Here is a 19941-nt window from a genome sequence, read left to right as displayed (position 1 = left end):
GGCCCACAGAAAGCATCAAATTAATATTTCCTGAAGGAAGGAAGGTCAACCAATGACACACAACCTAATGTAAATCAAACTCTGGAACTTCTTAATCTTTGGCTTATTGGCCCAGAAAGCACCCTAGGGATCCACTTCTCTGCCTTTAGAGGAGATTTGGAGCATAAAATGTATTCACAATTTCCTAAAATATTTTATTTCAAGTCTAACAAGTAAACTTCCTTCCCCACAGAGAAACAATTTCGTGGTTATTTATGAGACTTCCAGCTGCTGCACAGAAAACCAGGATTATGTGGGGGTGTGAATGCTTGTTTTCCCAAACACCAACATTAATCAAGCTGTGGGACAAATACGTGGTTAACATGAACTGCTGTCCAGTGACTCAGAGCACCCCTGGAATGCTTGGACCCCCACCCTTGGTAAGATCAGTGTCTGCTGACACCTGCAGGACCCCGCTGCAAGGACATATCATTCACTCGCTTAATGGACAAATATTTATCCAGAAACAACTATTAGGCATCAGATACTAGGCTTGACATTTAGGACACAAGTATCCTTGGTACTTGGGATACAAAGACGAGCCTAGTGGTGGAAACAGAATACAAGTTCAACGGGATAATCACTAATGAAGCTACAATTCATTTATTTTTTTTTTAATTTTTTTTTCAACGTTTTTATTTATTTTTGGGACAGAGAGAGACAGAGCATGAACGGGGGAGGGGCAGAGAGAGAGGGAGACACAGAATCGGAACCAGGCTCCAGGCTCTGAGCCATCAGCCCAGAGCCTGACGCGGGGCTCGAACTCACGGACTGCGAGATCGTGACCTGGCTGAAGTCGGACGCTTAACCGACTGCGCCACCCAGGCGCCCCTACGATTCATTTATTGATTTACTCATTCACTCAACATTTTCAAGATGCTCACTATGGCAGGCTCTGTCCCGGGCAGTGGGGATTCAGCAGAGAACAAAAGTGAGGAAGTGTTTGCCCTCACGGAGCCTACATTCTAGTTGGGGGAAGACAGACAATTAACTGATACATAGATAAAGAACATCAGGTGATGACAAGTGCTGTGAAAAGACAGAAAGCAGGATAAATGGTTTACAAAGTGACAGAAGAACAGCTATCTTTGACAGTGATCCAAGAAGGCTTCTCTGATTGGGTGAATCCGAGCAGAGACCTGGGAAGCGGAAGAGAAGAAGCCATGAAGAAATGGGGGTGGGGGGTGGGGGGGCATCCAGCATGAGGGAACAGTGAATGCAAGAGCTCTGAAGTGAGCCCATCTGAAGGAACATCTAGGAGACAGGGAAAGAGAAGGAGATGGGGAGGCAGGAAGGTAGAAGGCTACACTTCAAAATGCAGAGTGAGCTCAGGAAAGGGACACATCAGTCCTCCTAGGGCTGAGTATGTAGGGGAAGGGGACCTCACAAGGAGGCAACTTTTGAAACGAGTCTGAAAGGAGGCCAGAAATTTGCCTCACAGACCGGCTGAGAACTGTCCTCCCAAACTCTCTACAGGAAGCCGAAAATCCATGTGTCCTTGGCTCAGAGGCCAGTACTCGGGGCACTAGTGACTGACTCGGCCCTCTCATCTCCAAGATACTCGCTCTTCTTTACCTCTGCCTAGGGAGCACACCTCTCCTGCCTGCTTTAGGCTCTCTCAGACCTCCATCGCCACATTCCTGCCTGGGTCAGTATCCTCCTCACCACTGAATCCCCAGTTCCTAGAACAGAGTAGGAGCTTGTTGATAAATGAATGTCACTTGCTTTCTCTTATGCATCCATCCATCTATTCATTCATCCATCCTCTTCTTTTTTCTAAAATAAAAATTTGAAGTATTCACTTTCAGCTACAACTTCAGGCCAAGAGTCCCAACCGCTGCCATATTGTCTCATGCACACTCCTTTCAGAAACCAGGCATCAGAGTATATGCTAACTTTCTTCAGGAAATTGTGGGTATTCTCAGAGGTTAAACTGGTTCCATGGGGGAATATAAGTATTTAATAAGCCGCCAAATTCATCATAGATGGTCAGTAAGCTCAAAACTTACGATTTCATTGTTTCTGAGTTCCTATCCTGTAGGGAACTCTGTCAGATCGTGGACACACGCCTGTGAATAAGCAGATGTGATTCTTGTCCTCGCTGAGTTTACAGTATAGACTACAAAGGACACAGACAGATACTCATCATCTTATAAAGCCTAAAATAGGTGAGGTAGCTGGTGTTAAAGTCATAGGAGAGGCATCTAACGCAGATTGAGACAAGAAAGTCTTCTGAAGGAAGCCATGCATGAGTCCTAAAGATGAACAGAAGTACCTCGGTAAAGCTTTTGGGGAAAACAAGTTTCAGGCAGAAGGAACCTAAGCACAAGGGCTAGAGGCAATGAAAAGCAAGGGTTATTTGAGTAATAAAAACTAGTTCAGAATGTCACAGGCTATATCTGCAGTGATAAGAGACAAAACAGGAGGAAGAGGTAGGAGTTGCACAGAAAAGGCACTCCTGAAACAGACTAAAGAGCCGGGTCTTTACACTGCAGGCAGACGTTGACAGGCTTTCAGCATGAGAGAGAGATGACCTGATTTATACTTTAGAAATAACTTCTCTGGGGTGCCTGGCTGGCTCAGTTGGTTAAGCGTCCCACTTCAACTCAGGTCATGATCTCATGGTTTGGGAGTTCAAGCCCCATATTGGGCTCTGTGCTGTTGGTGCAGAGTCTGCTTTGGATTCTCTGTTTCTGTCTCTCTCAAATAAAGAAAATAAAACATTAAAAAAGAATATTTCCTCTAACTTCTAATAGGAGAGTTCAAGGGCAGAGAGACTAGTCAGGAGGCTCTGCTATTATGCCGGTGAAGTTATGATGCTGTAGCACAGTAATGCACCGGGGAAAGGCAGACAATTTAGGAATCTATTTAGGAGGTGGAAATGATAGGACTTGGCCATGTGGGTTGACTGAAGACACAAATAAAAGAAGAAAAACCACACCAGGAGTGTGTTTGCCACACAGGGCTCTGAAGCTAGAGGTCAAGTCATTCATTTTTTTAGGGATGCCATCAATATGCTGTTAGGGCCATTGATGGCTCCAATGATGAACAGACCAGAGCAGGATGAAAGGATCAGACAGCTTTCTCAGGTCTCTGCAGGCAGCAGAGGGAAGCCAGAATGTTGGTCAGGATAGGATAAGCCACCTCTCGACCCCACCAAAGGTATGTGGAAGCACAGGAAGGGCCAAGGGCAAAGCCGGGATGTACCTTGTACATTTCTCTAAAGAGTTTTGGGAAGTGCAATAGAGCTTAACAGCTAACATCTCAAATATCATGTCTTCAGGACTGAGACTTTGTGCCCTACAACAGATTCATCTTTTGGTTGAAACTGATTCTCTGCTCAATATTGATCCAAATCCCCTTCCCGGCCTCAGATGCACTCCCCAGACTTCTGTGCCCTTCCAAATTTTACCTGTACTTCAGTGCTGTCCTGGCCACTCTGACAGCACATGTTTGGCACACAGCATCCTGAAGGAGGTAAAATGAGCAGTTTCCTGTTTGGAAAGTGGGAACCTATGGCCCTGAAATGATGACAGAACAAGGCCAGGAACCATCACACAGTGAAGAAATACAAGGCAGGGTTATGTGGTGAGGTCTGGTTAATGACTAAAGGCTTTTGACTGGATAAGTGAGCACCTCAGAGCTACAAAACTACCCCAGTGCTGAGGCAACTGTGCTTTGAGTTCCCATCATCTTGGATTTTACTAAGCAAACAAAGCTAGCCATATTACCAATCAATCTTTCCTCACATTTACATATTAATGTATTTCCCTCAATTCTCCCCAATGGTCTGCCCATCCCTCTCATTGGTACAAGCTTGAAACATTTTACCAATCTTCCCACCAGCTCTGAAAGCAGATAATCAAAAGCAATATGCCATCTCACTAAAAAAAAGGTACAGAACGACACTTCAAGTGTTAACTACCTCATAGCAAAGTAAGGTATGGATCACTATGGAGTGGCTCTAATCATAAGGCAATCAGGTAATCAGGAAATTCAAGACAAGTCTCAGGCAGGTTGTACCAAGAAAGTTTGTTATTGGCCAAAACAAACAAACAAACAAACAAACAAACAAAACTTGTGTACTTTAGACTCAATATGGAGTATGGCAATGATTTAGAATCAAGTAACTGGGCTTCTGTAAAATCAGAACTATAAATAACCCCCTCAATCATACCACATCAATTAGTGATCTGATATGCTAATTACTCTTTTTTTTTAGCCATTTTATTTAATTTACCTTTGTAATTTATATCCAAGTTAGTTAGCCTATAGTACAACAATGATTTCAGGAGTAGATTCCTTACTGCCCCTTACCCATTTAGCCCATCCCCCCTCCCACAACCCCTCTGGTAACCCTCTGTTTGTTCTCCATGTTTAGGAGTCTCCTATGTTTTGTCCACCTCCCTGTTTTTATATTATTTTTGCTTCCCTTCCCTTATGTTCATCTGTTCCGTGTCTTAAAGTCCTCATATGAGTGAAGTCATATGTTATTTCTCTTTCTCTGACTAATTTCATTTAGCATAATACCCTCTAGTTCCATCCATGTAGTTGCAAATGGCAAGATTTCATTCTTTTTGATTGCCAAGTAATACTCCATTGTATATATATATACCACATTTTCTTTATCCATTCATCCATCAAAGGACATTTGGGCTCTTTCCATACTTTGGCTATTGTAGATAGTGCTGCTATAAACATGGGGGTGCATGTATCCCTTTGAAAGAGCACACTTGTATCCCTCAGATAGATACCTAGTAGAGCAATTGCTGGGAATAGGATAGTTCTATTTTTAATTTTTTGAGGAATCTCCATACTGTTTTTCAGAGTGGTTGCATCAGTTTGCATTCCCACCAAAAATGCAAAAGAGATCCTGTCTCTCCACATCCTCGCCAACATCTGTTGTTGCCTGAGTTGTTAATGTTAGCTATTCTGACAGGCGTGAGGTGGTATCTCATTGTGATTTTGATTTGTATTTCCCTGATGCTGAGTGATGTGGAGCATTTTTTCATGTATCAGTTGGCCATCTGGATGTCTTCTTTGGAGAAGTGTCTATTCATGTCTTTTGCCCATTTCTTCACTGAATTATTTGTTTTTTGGGTGTTGAGTTTGAGAAGTTCTTTACAGATTTTGGATACTAACCCTTTATCTGATATGTCGTTTGCAAATATCTTTTCCTATTCCATCAGTTGCCTTTTAGTTTTGCTGATTGTTTCCTTTGCTGTGCAGAAGTTTTTTATTTTGATGAGGTCCCAATAGTTCATTTTTGCTTTTGTTTCTCTTGCCTCCTGAGACGTGTTGAGTAAGAAGTTGCTGTGGCCAAGGTCAAAGAGGTTTTTTCCTGCTTTCTCCTCGAGGATTTTGATGGCTTCCTGTCTTACATTTAGGTCTTTCATCCATTTTGAGTTTATTTTTGTGTTGTGGTGTACGAAAGTGGTCCAGGTTCATTTTTCTGCATGTCGCTGTCCAGTTTTCCCAGCACCACTTGCTGAAGAGGCTATCTTTATTCCATTGCATATTCTTTCCTGCTTTGTCAAAGATTAGTTGGCCATATGTTTGTGGGTCCAATTCTGGGTTCTCTATCCTGTTCCACTGATCTGAGTGTCTGTTTGTGCCAGTACCATACTTTCTTGATGATTACAGCTTTGTAATACAGCTTGAAGTCTGGGATTGTGATGAAGTCTGGGATTTGGTTTTCTTTTTCAAGGTTGCTTTGGCTATTCTGGGTCTTTTCTGGTTCCATACAAATTTTAAGATTGTTTGTTCTAGCCCTGTGAAGAATGCTGGTGTTATTTTGATAGGGATTGCATTGAATATGTAGATTGTTTTGGGTAGTATTGACATTTTAACAATATTTGTTCTTCCTATCCAGGAGCATGAAATATTTTTCCATTTTGTTGTGTATTCTTCAATTTCTTTCATAAGCTCTCTATAGTTTTCAGTATATAGATTTTTCACCTCTTTGGTTAGATTTATCCCTAGGTATTTTAGGGTTTTTGGTGCAATTGTAAATGGGATCGATACCTCGATTTCTCTTTCTGTGCTTCATTGTTGGTGTATAGGAATGCAACCGATTTTTGTGCATTGATTTTATATCCTGCAACTTTGCTGAATTCATGGATCAATTCTAGCAGTTTTTGGCAGAATTTTTTGGGTTTTCCATATAGAGTATCATGTCATCTGCGAAGTGTGAAAGTTTGACCTCCTCCTGGCTGATTTGGATGACTTTTTTTTCTTTGTGTTGTCTGATGGCTAAGGCTAAGACTTCCAATATTAGGTTGAACAACAGTGGTGAGAGTGGATATCCCTGTCTTTTCCTGACCTTTGGGGGAAAACTCTCAGTTTTTCCCCAGTGAGGATAAAAGAACAGCAAATAAAACCCAAAACCAACAGAAGACAGGAAATAATAAAGATTAAAGCAGAAATCAATGCTATCGAAACCAAAAACACAGTAAAACAGATCAATGAAACCAGAAGCTGGTTCTTTGAAAGAATTAACAAAAGTGATAAACCACTAGCCAGTTTTATCAAAAAGAAAAAGGAAAGGACCCAAATAAAATCAAGAATTAAAGAGGAGAGATCACAACCAACATAGCAGAAATAAAAACAATAATAAGAGAATATTATGAGCAATTGTATGCCAATAAAATGGGCAATCTGGAAGAAATGGACAAATTCCTATAAACATATAAACTACCAAAACTGAAACGGAAGAAATAGAAAATTTGAACAGACGCATAACGACTAAAGAAATTGAATTAATAATCAGACATCTCCCAAAAAACAAGAGTCCAGGGCCAGATGGCTTTCCAGGGGAATACTACCAAACATTTAAGGAAGAGTTAACACCTCTTCTCCTGAAGCTGTCCCAAAAAATAGAAATGGAAGGAAAACTTCCAAACTCTTTCCATGAAGCCAGCATTACCTTGATTCCAAAACCAGACAAAGACGCCACTAAAAAGGAGAACTACAGACCAATTTTCCTGATGACCGTGGATGCAAAAATCCTCAACAAGGTTTTAGCCAACCAGATCCAACAATACATTAAAAAAATATTCACCATAACCAAGTGGAATTTATACTTGGGATGCAGGACTGGTTCAATATCCACAAAACAATCAATGTGATTCATCACATCAATAAAAGAAAGGACAAGAACCATATGATCCTCTCAATAGATGCAGAGAAAGCATTTGACAAAATACAGCATCCTTTCTTGATAAAAACCCTCAAGAAAGTAGAGATAGAAGGGTCATACCTCGAGATCATAAAAGCCATTAGTAAAGAACCTATGCTAATTATTCTAATGAGATTTTTGTTAATGTTATAATATTTATAATATTTGTTAGTATTTAATAATGTCTGTGCATACCATTTAAAAGGCAACTCAAAAAAAAAACAAAACAAAGAACACCTTGGTGGCTCAGTTGGTTAAGCGTCTGACTTTGGTTCAGGTCATGATCTTGCGGTTCTTGAGTTCGAGTCCTGCATCAGGCTCTGTGCTGACAGTTCAGAGCCTGAATCCTGCCTCAGGTTCGGTGTGTGTCTCTCTCTCGGCCCCTCCCTCGCTCTCTCTCTCTCTCTCTCAAAAATAAATAAACATTAAAAATAATAATGATAATTAAAAAAATAAAAGGCAACTCAAAAATTTCCAAATGACCCCAATAAGAAATCTACTCAAGACTGATTTCTTGCAATATGGTAGACCAGATACCCTAAAAAACTCTCCCAGTGTTAAGTCCCCTAATTGGCATTAAAAAAGAGGGAAGAAATCCTCAGAGGCCAAAAATAGAAAAAAGAAAAACAAATACAAGTAAGTAGAAATTCAGAGAGAAAAACGAAAGATGCACTGTGATTATCTTTTTTTATGTGTCAATTTGGCTAGGCTGCAGTCCCCAGTATTCAAACATTACTCTGGACGTTGCTGTGAGAGGTGTTTCACAGGTGTAAATTAAAGTCCATTAATAAAGTCAAAGTAAAGAGAATTATTCTTGATAATCTGTAGGTCTGATTTAATCAGCTGAAAGATCCTAAGAGCAGAGCTGAGACTTCCCAGAAGAAATTCTGCCTTGGACAGCTGCTTCAGCCTAAGCCTGAGACTTGCAGCCTGCCCTTCCTCACGGTCTGCCCATGGATTTTGGATTTGCCTTGCCAGCCCCCGCTATTGTGGTAACCACTTTCTTGCAATAAATCTCCTAATGTATATTTCTTACTGGTTCTGCTTCTCTGGCTGAACTCTGATTGATGCACACAGCCAGCTGGGGCATCTGCTGCTCCCTACTTTTGCTCTGGGGAACAATGGTAAGTTTAAAAGTCAGATTAGAGGGATGCCTGGATGGCTCAGTTGGTTAAGTGTCTGACTCTTGATTTCCGCTCAGGTCTTGATCTCCCGGTTCATGAGATAGAGCCTGCCATTGGGCTCTGTGCTGACACCATGAAGCCTGCTCTCTCTCTCTCTCTCTCCCTCTCCTCTCTCTCTGGTCCCCACCCACCCCCCCCCTGCCGTGCCTCTCTCTCTGTCCCCACCCCCATGCATGCACTTGAGCCCTCTCTCTCCCTCTCTTTTAAAATAAACATTTTTTTTTAAAAAGTCAGATTAGAGAATAAATGAAAAACTGAACCAGAAAACAAAGAAACTAGTAAGCAAACTTAAACTTGGTTCTCCAGGCTTGAACTCTGGGACAGGAGAGAAAACTATTTATGGAGAATCTATAGCCACAAGCCATAGATTTGGGGTCCAACTTCATAACAAGTATGTTAAGTATGTTTGTTAAGTTCAACACTAAGCATAGAGAAATGCCACTTCATATCCACCAGACCAGCCAAATATAAAAGTGAGAATAGCAAGTATTGGACAGAACATGGAACAGTGGGAGCTCTCATTTACCATGCTTGAATATCAACTTTGGAAAACAAGTTTGCATCATCTGGTAAAGTCAGATGTATATAGACTATGAGATATTCATTCCACTATCTTTGATAAGGACTTGAATCCTAAGAAACATGTATAAGAACAGTCTTGTTTTTAAATTTTTATTTATTTAAATTCAAATTAGTTAACATACAGTGTACTATTGGCTTCTGGAGTAGAACTCAGAGATTCATCACTTCGGTATGACACCCAGTGCTCATCCCTACAAGTGCCCTCCTTAATTCCCATCACACATTTAGCTCATCGCTCCGCCCTCCCCCTCCACCCTGCAGCAACCCTGTTTGTTCTCTATATTTAAGAGTCTCTTATGGTTTGCCTCCTTCTCTGTTTTTATCTTATTTTTCCTTCCCTTCTCCTATGTTCATCTGTTGTGGTTCTTAAATTCCACCTATGAGTGAAATCATATGATATTTGTCTTTCTCTGACTTATTTTGCTTAGCATAATACACTCTAGTTCCATTCACGTTGTTGCAAATGGCAAGATTTCATTCTTTTTGATGACAAATAGTATTCCATTGTATATATATACCACATTGTAGGGATTGACTTAGTCACAGAGACCCTCCATCCTGTTATCCTTAAAGAAAGCTTCTGAGATCAAAAAGCACATGAGTTTTGCACAACTGCAGAGTCAAATGTTATCCAGTTCAATGTAAGTATATACCACATCTTCTTTACCCATTCATCAGTTGATGGTCATTTGGGCTCTTTCCATAATTCGGCTATTGTTGATAGTGCTGCTATAAACATTAGGGTGCATGTGCCCCCTTTGAATCAGTATTTTCGTATCCCTTGGGTAAATCCCTAGAAATGCAATTGCTCGGTCATAGGGTAGTTCTCTTTTTAATTTTTTAAGGAACCTCCATACTGTTTTCCAGAGTGGCTGCTCCAGGTTGCATTCCCACCAACAGCGCAAAAGGGTTCCCCTTTCTTCACATCCTCGCCATATCCTCTTGTTTCCTGAGTTGTTAATTTTAGTCATCCTGACAGGTGTGAGGTGGTACCTCGTTGTGGTTTTGACTTTTATTTCCCTGATGATGAGTGATATTGAGCATCTTTTTAAATATCTATTAGCCAACTGGATGTCTTCTTTGGAAAATTGTCTATTCATGTCTTTTGCCATTTTTTCACTAGATTATTTGTTTGCGTTTTGAGTTTGGTAAGTTCTTTATAGATTTTGGATACTAACCCTGTATACAACAGATCATTTCCAAATATATTCTCCCATTTCATTGGTTGCCTTTTAGTTTTGTTGATTGTTTCCTTTGCTGTGCAGAAGCTTTTTACATTGATGAGGTCCCAGTAGTTCATTTTTGCTTTTATTTCCCTTGCCTGCAGAGACATGTCTAGTAAGAAGTTGCTGCAGCCAAGGTCAAAGAAGTTGCTGCCTATTTTCTCCTGTAGGATTTTGATGGTTTCTTATTTCACATTTAGGTCTTTCATCCGTTTTGAGTTTATTTTTGTGTATGGTGTAAGAAAGTGGTCCAGTGTCATTCTTCTGCATGTCACTGTCCAGTTTTCTCTTCATTTGCTGAAAAGACTGTCTTTTTTCCATTGGATACTCTTTCCTGCTTTGTTGAAGGTTAGTTGGCCTATATAATTGTCCCCAGCTGGGAGCAGTTCAGATATACACACAGGAGACAGGATCAGGTGGAACATTCACATAATGAAATGCAGTGATAGGGAAAATGAATGAATTATAGCTACATGTCCTAGCAAAAATATAATGTACAGTGACAAAAATCCCAATTCATGCATTGAGGTCCCATTTTCCTTCATGGTCTTACCAGATATTATAAAAATAAAACTAGGACCAGATCCCAACTTACCCATGTCTCACATCCAGGCTGTCAGCTCTGAAGACCAAGAATTATATCCTATTCACATATGAACCCACAGAACCTAGGGGAGCACCAGACATAAAGAATGTACTCAGGGCACCTGGGTGGCTCAGTCAGTTAAGCGTCCAACCTCAGCTCAGGTCACACCGACAGTACAGAGGCTGCTTGGGATTCTCTCTCTCCCTCTCTCTCTGCCCCTCCTCAGTTCATGCTCATGCGCTCTCTCAAAATAAATAAACATTTAAGAAAGAATATACTCAATATATAGATGTTGAATGAATAAATTTTGAACACAAAAATGCATGCCAGGAACCAGACCCTATGTTCCTAACCTAGAATACCTAATGCATCAAATCCCAAACTCTGACCTTACCTGCCTAGACCTCTTCCCGCCATTGATAACCCTGTAGCTGTTAGCACCAGACCTATCCGACTAGTGTTAATTCTCCCCTTCCCCAGTCTCCTAAAACCATAGTTCCCCCAGATATCCATCTAAAACCCACTCAAGTCCCAGTGTGATATGTTCTTGACAAAAAACTTCAGATAAAGGAACTTGTCATTGTCAGTAAAATGAACTTTTAGACCATATTGATAAGGGACCCATTGTGAAATTCCTGAACACATTTCTACATGGGAAATAAACATAAGTAAAGGGACACATTTTAGAGGAAAATAACTGATACATTTTCTCTCTTGAACTACCAGAGCATTTTTAAAGTACATCTTTTTTTTCACTACCAAGGGTGTTTCTGCCTTGAACATTACAAAGGCAGAACATGTTACACAAGTAAAGGTGATCTTTCTTGATATAATCACAGTAATTCAACCTCGAAACACCAACTGACCTAAGTATGAAGTGTACCTTAATGTTGGCTAATGACATGGCCACTGTCAGTTAATTCCATCATCTCGGCAGGGTAATGTGACATAAGAACACCACAATTACCTTGTTTAGAAAGACCAAGTACATTTAAATAAAGCAAGATTTTTAAAACCCAAATGTCATATATATTTTAAGAATATTCACAAGCACATTAGATTATTCTTGAATCTCTAGCTGTCATTTAGGCATTAAATCATATTGTCTTAGGAAGGGAGATGTTCACAGAACAACTGACACCTTCTGAACTTCTAGAAAATACACATTTCTCTTTTCTTTCTATCAGTGTTATGCAGACAAGAGGCTAGTATACTCTAGTCTCATCTATCTGGCTATGAGTCACTACTTCATTCCAATGATTCACTAAATTTCTAGTTTGCGCCACCTACTACGTTACATACTGTTTGGGAAGGGAATTCCTACTCCAATGGGGCTTTCAAGACTGTTGATAAAACAAGATTTATATATACAAAGAAGACATAAGAATAAACATGAGGGAGTATAAAGCCCAAGGTATAATAGAACCTTGACTTCTAAGCCTGGCTAACTTCAGAACACCTACTGCTTTGATGGCTTTGAATGTTCACTCCCTTCACCACAGCACCTGGGTGGCTCAGTTGGTTAAGCATCTGACTTCGGCTCAGGTCATGATCTCATAGTTTGTGAGTTTGAGCCCCACGCCGGGCTCTGTGCTGACAGCTCAGAGCCTGAAGCCTGCTTCGGATTCTGTGTCTCCTTCTCTCACTGTTCCTCCCCTGCCTGTGCTCTCTCAGAAATAAGTAAGTATTAAAAAAGCTTTTTTAAAATAGAAAGTTCACTCCCTTGTCTGAATCGCATTGCATCTTTGGTGAAAAAAAGGAGCTGCATTAGGCATTCTGAAAGGTCCTTCCAAAAGAGCTGTTCCGTTCTGACAGTGGGAGGTTTTAAGCAAGTTTAAGAGAATATCTTTTAGAAGATATGTGTGGAGAAATTCACAATACAAATATTTCTCCAAGTAGCATTAATCAGAGCAGTTTCCAAAGTAATGGTAAGCCTTAGGGTTGGTGGGGAAACACAATAACGAAATGATATGACAAGTGCCATAGCTGAGGTATTGTGCGTGACCTAACAGGGACATGACATTTGTAAACCCCTCTTTTCCTATCTATCCTTTCTGCCTTTATGACTAAATATGTGCCATTCTCAACTCATTATTAATGAACTCTACCTCAACAGAGAGGTGTTCAAGGCAGGTGGATGAGGATTAGCCTAACTCACTTCACAGAGCAACTGTAGCTACAGAAGTGATTCTCCAGGTAAGTTCACTCACTGCCCTAATCACTCTCTCTGCCATAGTGATGACCCAGTGATCTAAAAAATAGTAAATCACACATACAAAGTGTTATCCCATCATCCAGTGTGTAATAGGAATTGGGAAAGTCTTCAAGTGATTAGATCAGAGCCCTAAAATTTCACACTGAGACTAAGTTATCTGAATTAGTAATTTAATCAATCAGATCATCCAGAAGAAGTATCTTCTCCCAGTTCTTGCTCGAAGGAGATTTAGACAGTAAGTTTTCCAATTAAGGACAAAGTTGGAATGGCTTCCTAAAGTTAAAGAATTTAAGCAGCTGTCCATTTTCGTGTAAAAACACATTATAGACTCAAAATTTCTTATTGTTTACATACTCTGCTCTGCTAAGATTACAGAAGAAACTCCCAGGAAAGTTACCATCTATCCCAGGGTCTGGGTGAAGTCTGTAGAGAAATTACTTGTGCCCTTGTTCTTTCCTTCTCTTGCCTGCAAAGCTCAAGTTCTGAGTCCTCTCAAACCATGATCAGAATCCACCAGTGCTAATTCCTTCACTATCTATTTTCTCATTGAGGTCCATGGTTTCCAAATCCTTAAGACATATAAATAATATTAATGATTCCTTTTGTTAACTGGCCCCCAGCCCATAATTTTTTTCCTCTGAAGAAAGGAGAAACTATGCAATATTTAAGAAAATGTTCCCATTTCCAGGGGCGCTTTATGCATAGATTATTATCTTCTACAAATCAAAGAGAATGTGGGAATTGCAAGTAAATAACTTGGTCAGTTTACCTCTGAAAACTACCTGAAACTGTTTAGCACAAGGCAGAGAGGACCAGTTCAGGTCACTCCAGGGTCCAAAGGTCAGGAAACATGTCAGTGAACTACAAACAAAAGGCAGCCAAAAGAAGCTTAGCTCAGTTCATCATCTGATGAATATCTGTTGATGTATCTTTCAGTTTATCTTCACACATCATTATCAGCTTCATCAAACATTTAAATCTGCCTTCCAAAGGCAGATATGACAAGCAGTTTGGTGATATTCCACACTATAACTTTGTTAAGAGTAGAAATCATTGTCTTTAATTTAAACTATCTTCCTCTAGAGGATTCAAAAAGTTTAAAAAAAAAAACAGGGGCACCTGGGTGGCTCAGTCAGTTAAGGGTCCAACTCTTGATCTCAGCTCAAGTGTTGATTTCAGGGTCATGAGTTCAAGCCCCAACCTGGGCTCCACCCTGGGCGTGAAGCCTACTTAGAAAAAAAAAAATTCACCATTGTGCATATCATGTAAGTATCATTGATTAATGTGGCAAGGATGTAGAAGATGCTTTCTCCCCTTCCCATTAAGAATATGAAGAGACTATGGAGAAGTGAAATGATTCTACAGGGGCACATACTTTGTGGCAACAGAAGAGTGGGGAGGAGATAAAAGATTTGAGTAAGAATAAGTCATGATGTAATAAAACAATAATAGAACCAAGACAAACTCCTCAATGCAGTAAGGAAATTTAAGTCACAATACCCTTTAATCCACAGGTTGGTTCCTTCTGCTCTGGAGCTCTCTGACTCTGCCTCCTGTAAATGATGTGTGGGTGGTACTCTCCCTCAGTCAGTGGATGCTTTTTGACAGGCTCAATGAAGAAGTCTCCATGCGGTAGATGGAAAAATCCAGTCTGTAAATACACATAATGCAAAGGCCTATTTGAATCAATTCTGTATCTATGTAAAGACAATTAGTAAAGTGAAAATTACATAGATCACAATGATCCCTAAAATTCATAAAACCAGTGCTTTTATAGTCTGCCATCTGATGTCCCAGAAAAGCTACACATAAATAAGTTCATGAGATGTCATAGCTTATAGTCATAGTTATTCAATGTTTTGGGGTCATGGATCCCTTTGAGACTCCAATGAAAAAAGTATACCATACACCTGTAACCAAAATGTGGCACACAATTATGCAAGTTCATCCCCCTGCCCCTAAAACCCATTGCTGGGTATCTAGGAATCTTAAGTTAAGCACCTATGCTTCTCAGTTGCCCTGTTATGGAGTTGGTACCTATACTCCATACTCCACTGAAAATTGTTTGGAACGTTTACCTGTATGTGGGTAGCCCAGCCTCATGTTCGTATGGCTGCTTGACTTGAAATGATGCCATTCTGCTCTCAAGGAAACAAAGAACAGAATGCTGAGTCCATGATCTGAGACTGAGTTTCCTGGAGTCTACAGTGCAAAGTCCTCTGTCAGTTTCCAGGGGAAAGGGGCCACTCTCATTTCACAGTTATGGGAATCAGCAATATGCTGGAGAACGCCCATCAATGAGTAACTTCCTGGAGGTCAGGTCTAGAAGTGGTATATGCCTCAACTCTCTTTTCTCTTCAGGAAGTTTTCTCGGTCCCCATTTGAGATGTTTAGAAAACTCCTTTGCCAATGATCTCCTAGGATGGACTTAAATCTAAGGATCTGAGTTTTATATAAATGAAAAAAAGAGCTTGCCCTAGAAGACCTACCTAAGGCATCATACTGAAGTGACCAGGAGCTCAGACTCTGGAATTTTAGTGGGTTCAATCCCAGCTCCTCCATATATTAGCATCGTGACCTTGGGCAAATGACTTGCTCAGTTTCAGCCTTCTCAAGTGAAAAGTGGGAATAATCAAATGTCGTTATGAAGACCAAATGAGTTAATGTATGCAAAGCTCTTAGAAGAGAGCCTGGCTCATAGTCTTATTGAACATTAAGCGTTTCCATATTTTATGTCATCTCATTGTATAGAATCAATATAGCCATTTAGTCAATAATAAGCTTGCAAAAGTAAACCTGGAAACACTGGAGGCTTAGGGAAACAGTGAAAGCTTCCAAGTTCAAGCCCCTCACTATACCTCAGCAAGCCAGGGCTGCCCTGCTCTGCAGACAAGTCTGAAGACTCTCTGAGCAGCCTCCACAGTCAACAGGCAAGAGGCGCTCCATGAAAGGAGGCTACTGTCTATGGCCAGTCTCTAACTTGGGTGTCTTTCCAAAATATTTGCTTCATTAGACCAGTAATATAACCAGATCTTAACATAAATGTCACAACTGGCTTCCTGTTTTGATTACTGACGTTAAAATATCTTTAATAACAAGGGGAATAGGAAAAATGGCACACTTTACTGGCAGTCATAAGAACAGCTGTGTGGCTTTGAATAGGTCACCCAGCCGGTAAAACAGAGATAATGCCTACGACCTCACAGGGCTGTTAGATGAACCAAATCAGCTAAGGCTTATAAAAGTGCCAATGCAAAGTGCTTTACAAATGCAGGGTGGTAGGGGCGCCTGGGTGGTGCTGTCGGTTAAGCGTCCGACTTCAGCCAGGTCACGATCTCGCGGTCCGTGAGTTCGAGCCCCGCGTCAGGCTCTGGGCTGATGGCTCAGAGCCTGGAGCCTGTTTCCGATTCTGTGTCTCCCTCTCTCTCTGCCCCTCCCCCATTCATGCTCTGTCTCTCTCTGTCCCAAAAATAAATAAAAAACGTTGACAAATGCAGGGTGGTAATGTTTTAACTACCACTAAATCAGCGGTTACATGTGACTTCAAATTTCTGACCTTTCTTAGGAGACATGACTTTTTTCTCAGAATCTTTCTCTGAGGCCCATGGGATTGAGAGAACTAACAAGGTCCAGATTGTAATAAAATAGCTGTAAACAGACTCGTGCAGTGCTGAGATTTGGTTCCATTTCGACACTGAGACAGAGAACAGGGACATGAGGAGAATGTGAGCCCGTTGTTGATAAAGCTCATTTGTTCCACAGAAATAAGAACTCAAGGGGGGTGCCTGGGTGGCTCAGTTGGTTGAGCGTGCGACTTTGGCTCAGGTCATGATCTCACAGCTCGTGAGTTTGAGCCCCGCGTCGGGCTCTGTGCTGACAGCTCAGAGCTTGGAGCCTGCTTCCGATTCTGTGTCTCCCTCTCTCTCTGCCCCTAACCCACTTGCATTCTGTCTCTGTCTCTCTCAAAAATAAATAAACATTTTAAAAAATTTAAAAAAAAGACAGAAAGAAGAACTCAAGGACCCCCCCAGGGAAAGCTGATGCGGGGTCCCTTTGTGCAACTGCTATCAATACTGATGTCCTTGAAGAGAAAAAATTCACCAACAAGAAGGATTTATTGGTATTTCTTTAGCCTCACATTTGGACTCAGGTAGTACAGAAGAAACAAATGGGGCTCCAGTTGAGAATATATAACTGTTTACGAGTAACATGAATGAGAATGCACGCAAGCCAAACAAGCGTTTTCCCAAAGCACTTTTATCTGCATTCCTCCACGAGGCCAGCCTTGCCAGCTTGCACCCGGAAATCACCTGTTCAGTCTAAATATTCCTCAGAAGCTGGATGGTGACCTGAGAGAGCTGGCTGACTCACCAGCTGGAGGGGAAGAAGGACACCTGCTCACATGCATGGACCCCATGTGTGTGTCACACAGAAGAAGAGGGGATGAAGAGACATCCACTGGTTTGGAGGAGAGTGTGGTGGAAAGATTCCTAGCTGAGCTCTGCACCTCTCTCTCCACCAACACATAAACATAAATCTGTATACAACTGGTATCCAGGTGGCTACAGTTTGTTGGTCTCTTCCCACCTAACTGGAGCCAGGTCATGCTGGAAGAACTCATCTATGGTTTGCTTTCCAGATGAAATACTGGCTCCATGCTTTCCTGAAGCTGAATGCCCAAGAGAATCGCCTTCTATTACCAGTTCTGGATCTGAGCCAAAAAAGTCATTTTTCATTCCAATCTGCTCTGTAACCTGCTCACATTTCTTAGATCCTTGAAGGAGAATGGGAATAGACTCAAAAGAAGTATGTAACTCACTGGGGAATTGTACTCTGTTCCCAGAAGAACCAAGGCAGAAGGAACCCCAGACATAAGCTCAAAGAAGACAAATTGGCCCTTTCTCTCCATTGTTATCTACTCTTCCCCCTCGGCATCCAGTAGTCTCAGCAAACTGCTAACTCCCTTTTGGAAACAAGCTCATGTCCTTGTTTTAACTAAGTTATAAATATCTGTGAATGCTTCCAGAGGCTATCTTCTAAGAATTGTTTTAAATAAACTTTAATTTGAAGATTTATAAACATATGGAAAGATATACAAATCATAACTGTAAAGTCCCATAAATCTTTCACAGATGCAACACCTAAATAGAGAAACAGAACATTCCCAGCAGCTGAGAAACTCCCTGTTCCCTTCCTAGTCAATACCATTCCCCAAGGGTAACCATTATCCTGATTTCTAACACTAATAAATTAATGTTAAGCCTATCCTTAATTCTTCACAGGAAGCATTACTTGACACAAAAGAAAAAAGTGTCTACTAATTGGTTTCAACTGTTAGAGACTGAACAAAGGAAAAGATTTTAAGGCAGGTAGATGTCTTAAAGCCTATTAAATCAGACTCTTCATATTGCTTTATGCTTGTCAGGCAAACTCAGCTGGTGGTGATGAGACAAGGGGCTGAGCCACCTTGGCGTGAATCAGCTGTCATTGAACCTCTACTACTCTCTGCTAAGGAAAGGTAGGGAAGGACCTTCACAGAATCTTTGGATCCAATTTACTTTCCCTAGTCTCAGACTGAATAGTTGTCTACAACCTCTTCTCCACCCATCAAAAGTGTTAGTCGTCTTGATGTAATTGACACCGTACTTTAGTTACTGCAATGATTTGGGCCTAGTGGGAAACGGGCAGTGTCTCACAAGGAATTTGTGAATGGAGTGTTCTAGAATCACACAGCCTAGACACCCTGAAGAGTCACCTAACCTGTGCTGGCATGCTTTCCAGTTTTGCCACGGGTAAAACCCTGCAGACTGAAGAGTAACAACAATGGTATTGCAGATGACATAGGAGAGAACTGCCAAATCAGTTCCATCCCTCAGGACGCTGTGTAGCACAGCGGAAGCGGGTGCTATTCACATAGGAAAAAGCTGTGAATGTACCCCCCTGGAGCTGTGCAATGGAACAATGCTGCCAAAACTCAGCATCCTGTCCTGGAAAGAAATTCCTTTTCATTTGAAAATTTCAGAAGTTACCAGATCAACTTTTTCTTCCCATGGTGACAAAGACAACATGAGCAACATAATGGTTTGGGATAAAGAGGCACCCAAGATATTCAGGTATAGTGCATGAATCACTGGAAAAGATACCACCTGTCCCCCATTATAATACAGAGGAAAAGGATAAAAATGCATCCCCGAAATCATCCTTATAAATCTATATCTGTATCACTGGGCCATCCCTGTGCTAAGAGCTCTAAGAGGGGTAGTGACTCCTGCCCTCAAGGCTTATAATGCAGCCAGGAAGACAAGACTTGATATAGAGCACCCTCTAGAAAGGTGTGTATTGGTGAGGGGTTCCTCCCTAGGTGCTAGAGATTCCAGTGCTGGGATTCAGGAAAGATGAAGACCAGTGAGGGCAAGTGCTTTTAATGTTTATTCATTTTTTGACAGAGACAGCATGCTAGCAGGGGAGGGGCAGAGAGAGAGGGCGAGACAGAACCCAAAGCAGGCTCCAGACTCTGAGCTGTCAGCACAGAGCGTGACGCGGGGCTCGAACTCACAAACTGTGAGACCATGACCTGAGCTGAAGTCAACCGCTTAACCTACTGAGCCACCCAGGTGCCCCTCGAGGGCGAGTGCTTTTAAGAGGGCAAAAATAGAAGACTGCACTTCTAGTCTACAAAACACTTGGCAGAGCCCTAAAGCCATGACAGAACTATTAACATTTTTGTTGCTGGTCTGCAAGAGGCAGAGCGTTTTATCATTTAATATGTAACCAGGACCCTAAGTGAGAAGTCAAGAGATGACAGAAGCCACAAAATATAGATGTAAGACCACTGAGAAGATTCCTACAGGAATATCCCACCCTCTGCTGTGATCCCAAGAGTTCCCTGACACACCTCCATGGAGCCAAAGGGGAGAGCGACTGGTAATGACATA

The 19941-nt window shown here is 41.3% G+C and overlaps 1 protein-coding gene across 1 annotated transcript in view; it reads right to left on the bottom strand.

Moving 5' to 3' along the window:
* The window catches only part of ADAMTS12 (ADAM metallopeptidase with thrombospondin type 1 motif 12), a 329126-nt gene that overhangs the window by 191073 nt on the left and 118112 nt on the right, over positions 1-19941 (bottom strand). Inside the window, exon 3 of the mRNA XM_030331700.2 lies at positions 14507-14657. Within this exon, the coding sequence (XP_030187560.1) occupies positions 14507-14657 (151 nt within the window). The remainder of the gene's footprint in view (positions 1-14506; positions 14658-19941) is intronic.

Source organism: Lynx canadensis, chromosome A1 (assembly GCF_007474595.2).
Source record: "Lynx canadensis isolate LIC74 chromosome A1, mLynCan4.pri.v2, whole genome shotgun sequence".
Lineage (NCBI taxonomy): Eukaryota > Metazoa > Chordata > Mammalia > Carnivora > Felidae > Lynx > Lynx canadensis.
This window is presented reverse-complemented; position numbering and strand designations above follow the sequence as displayed.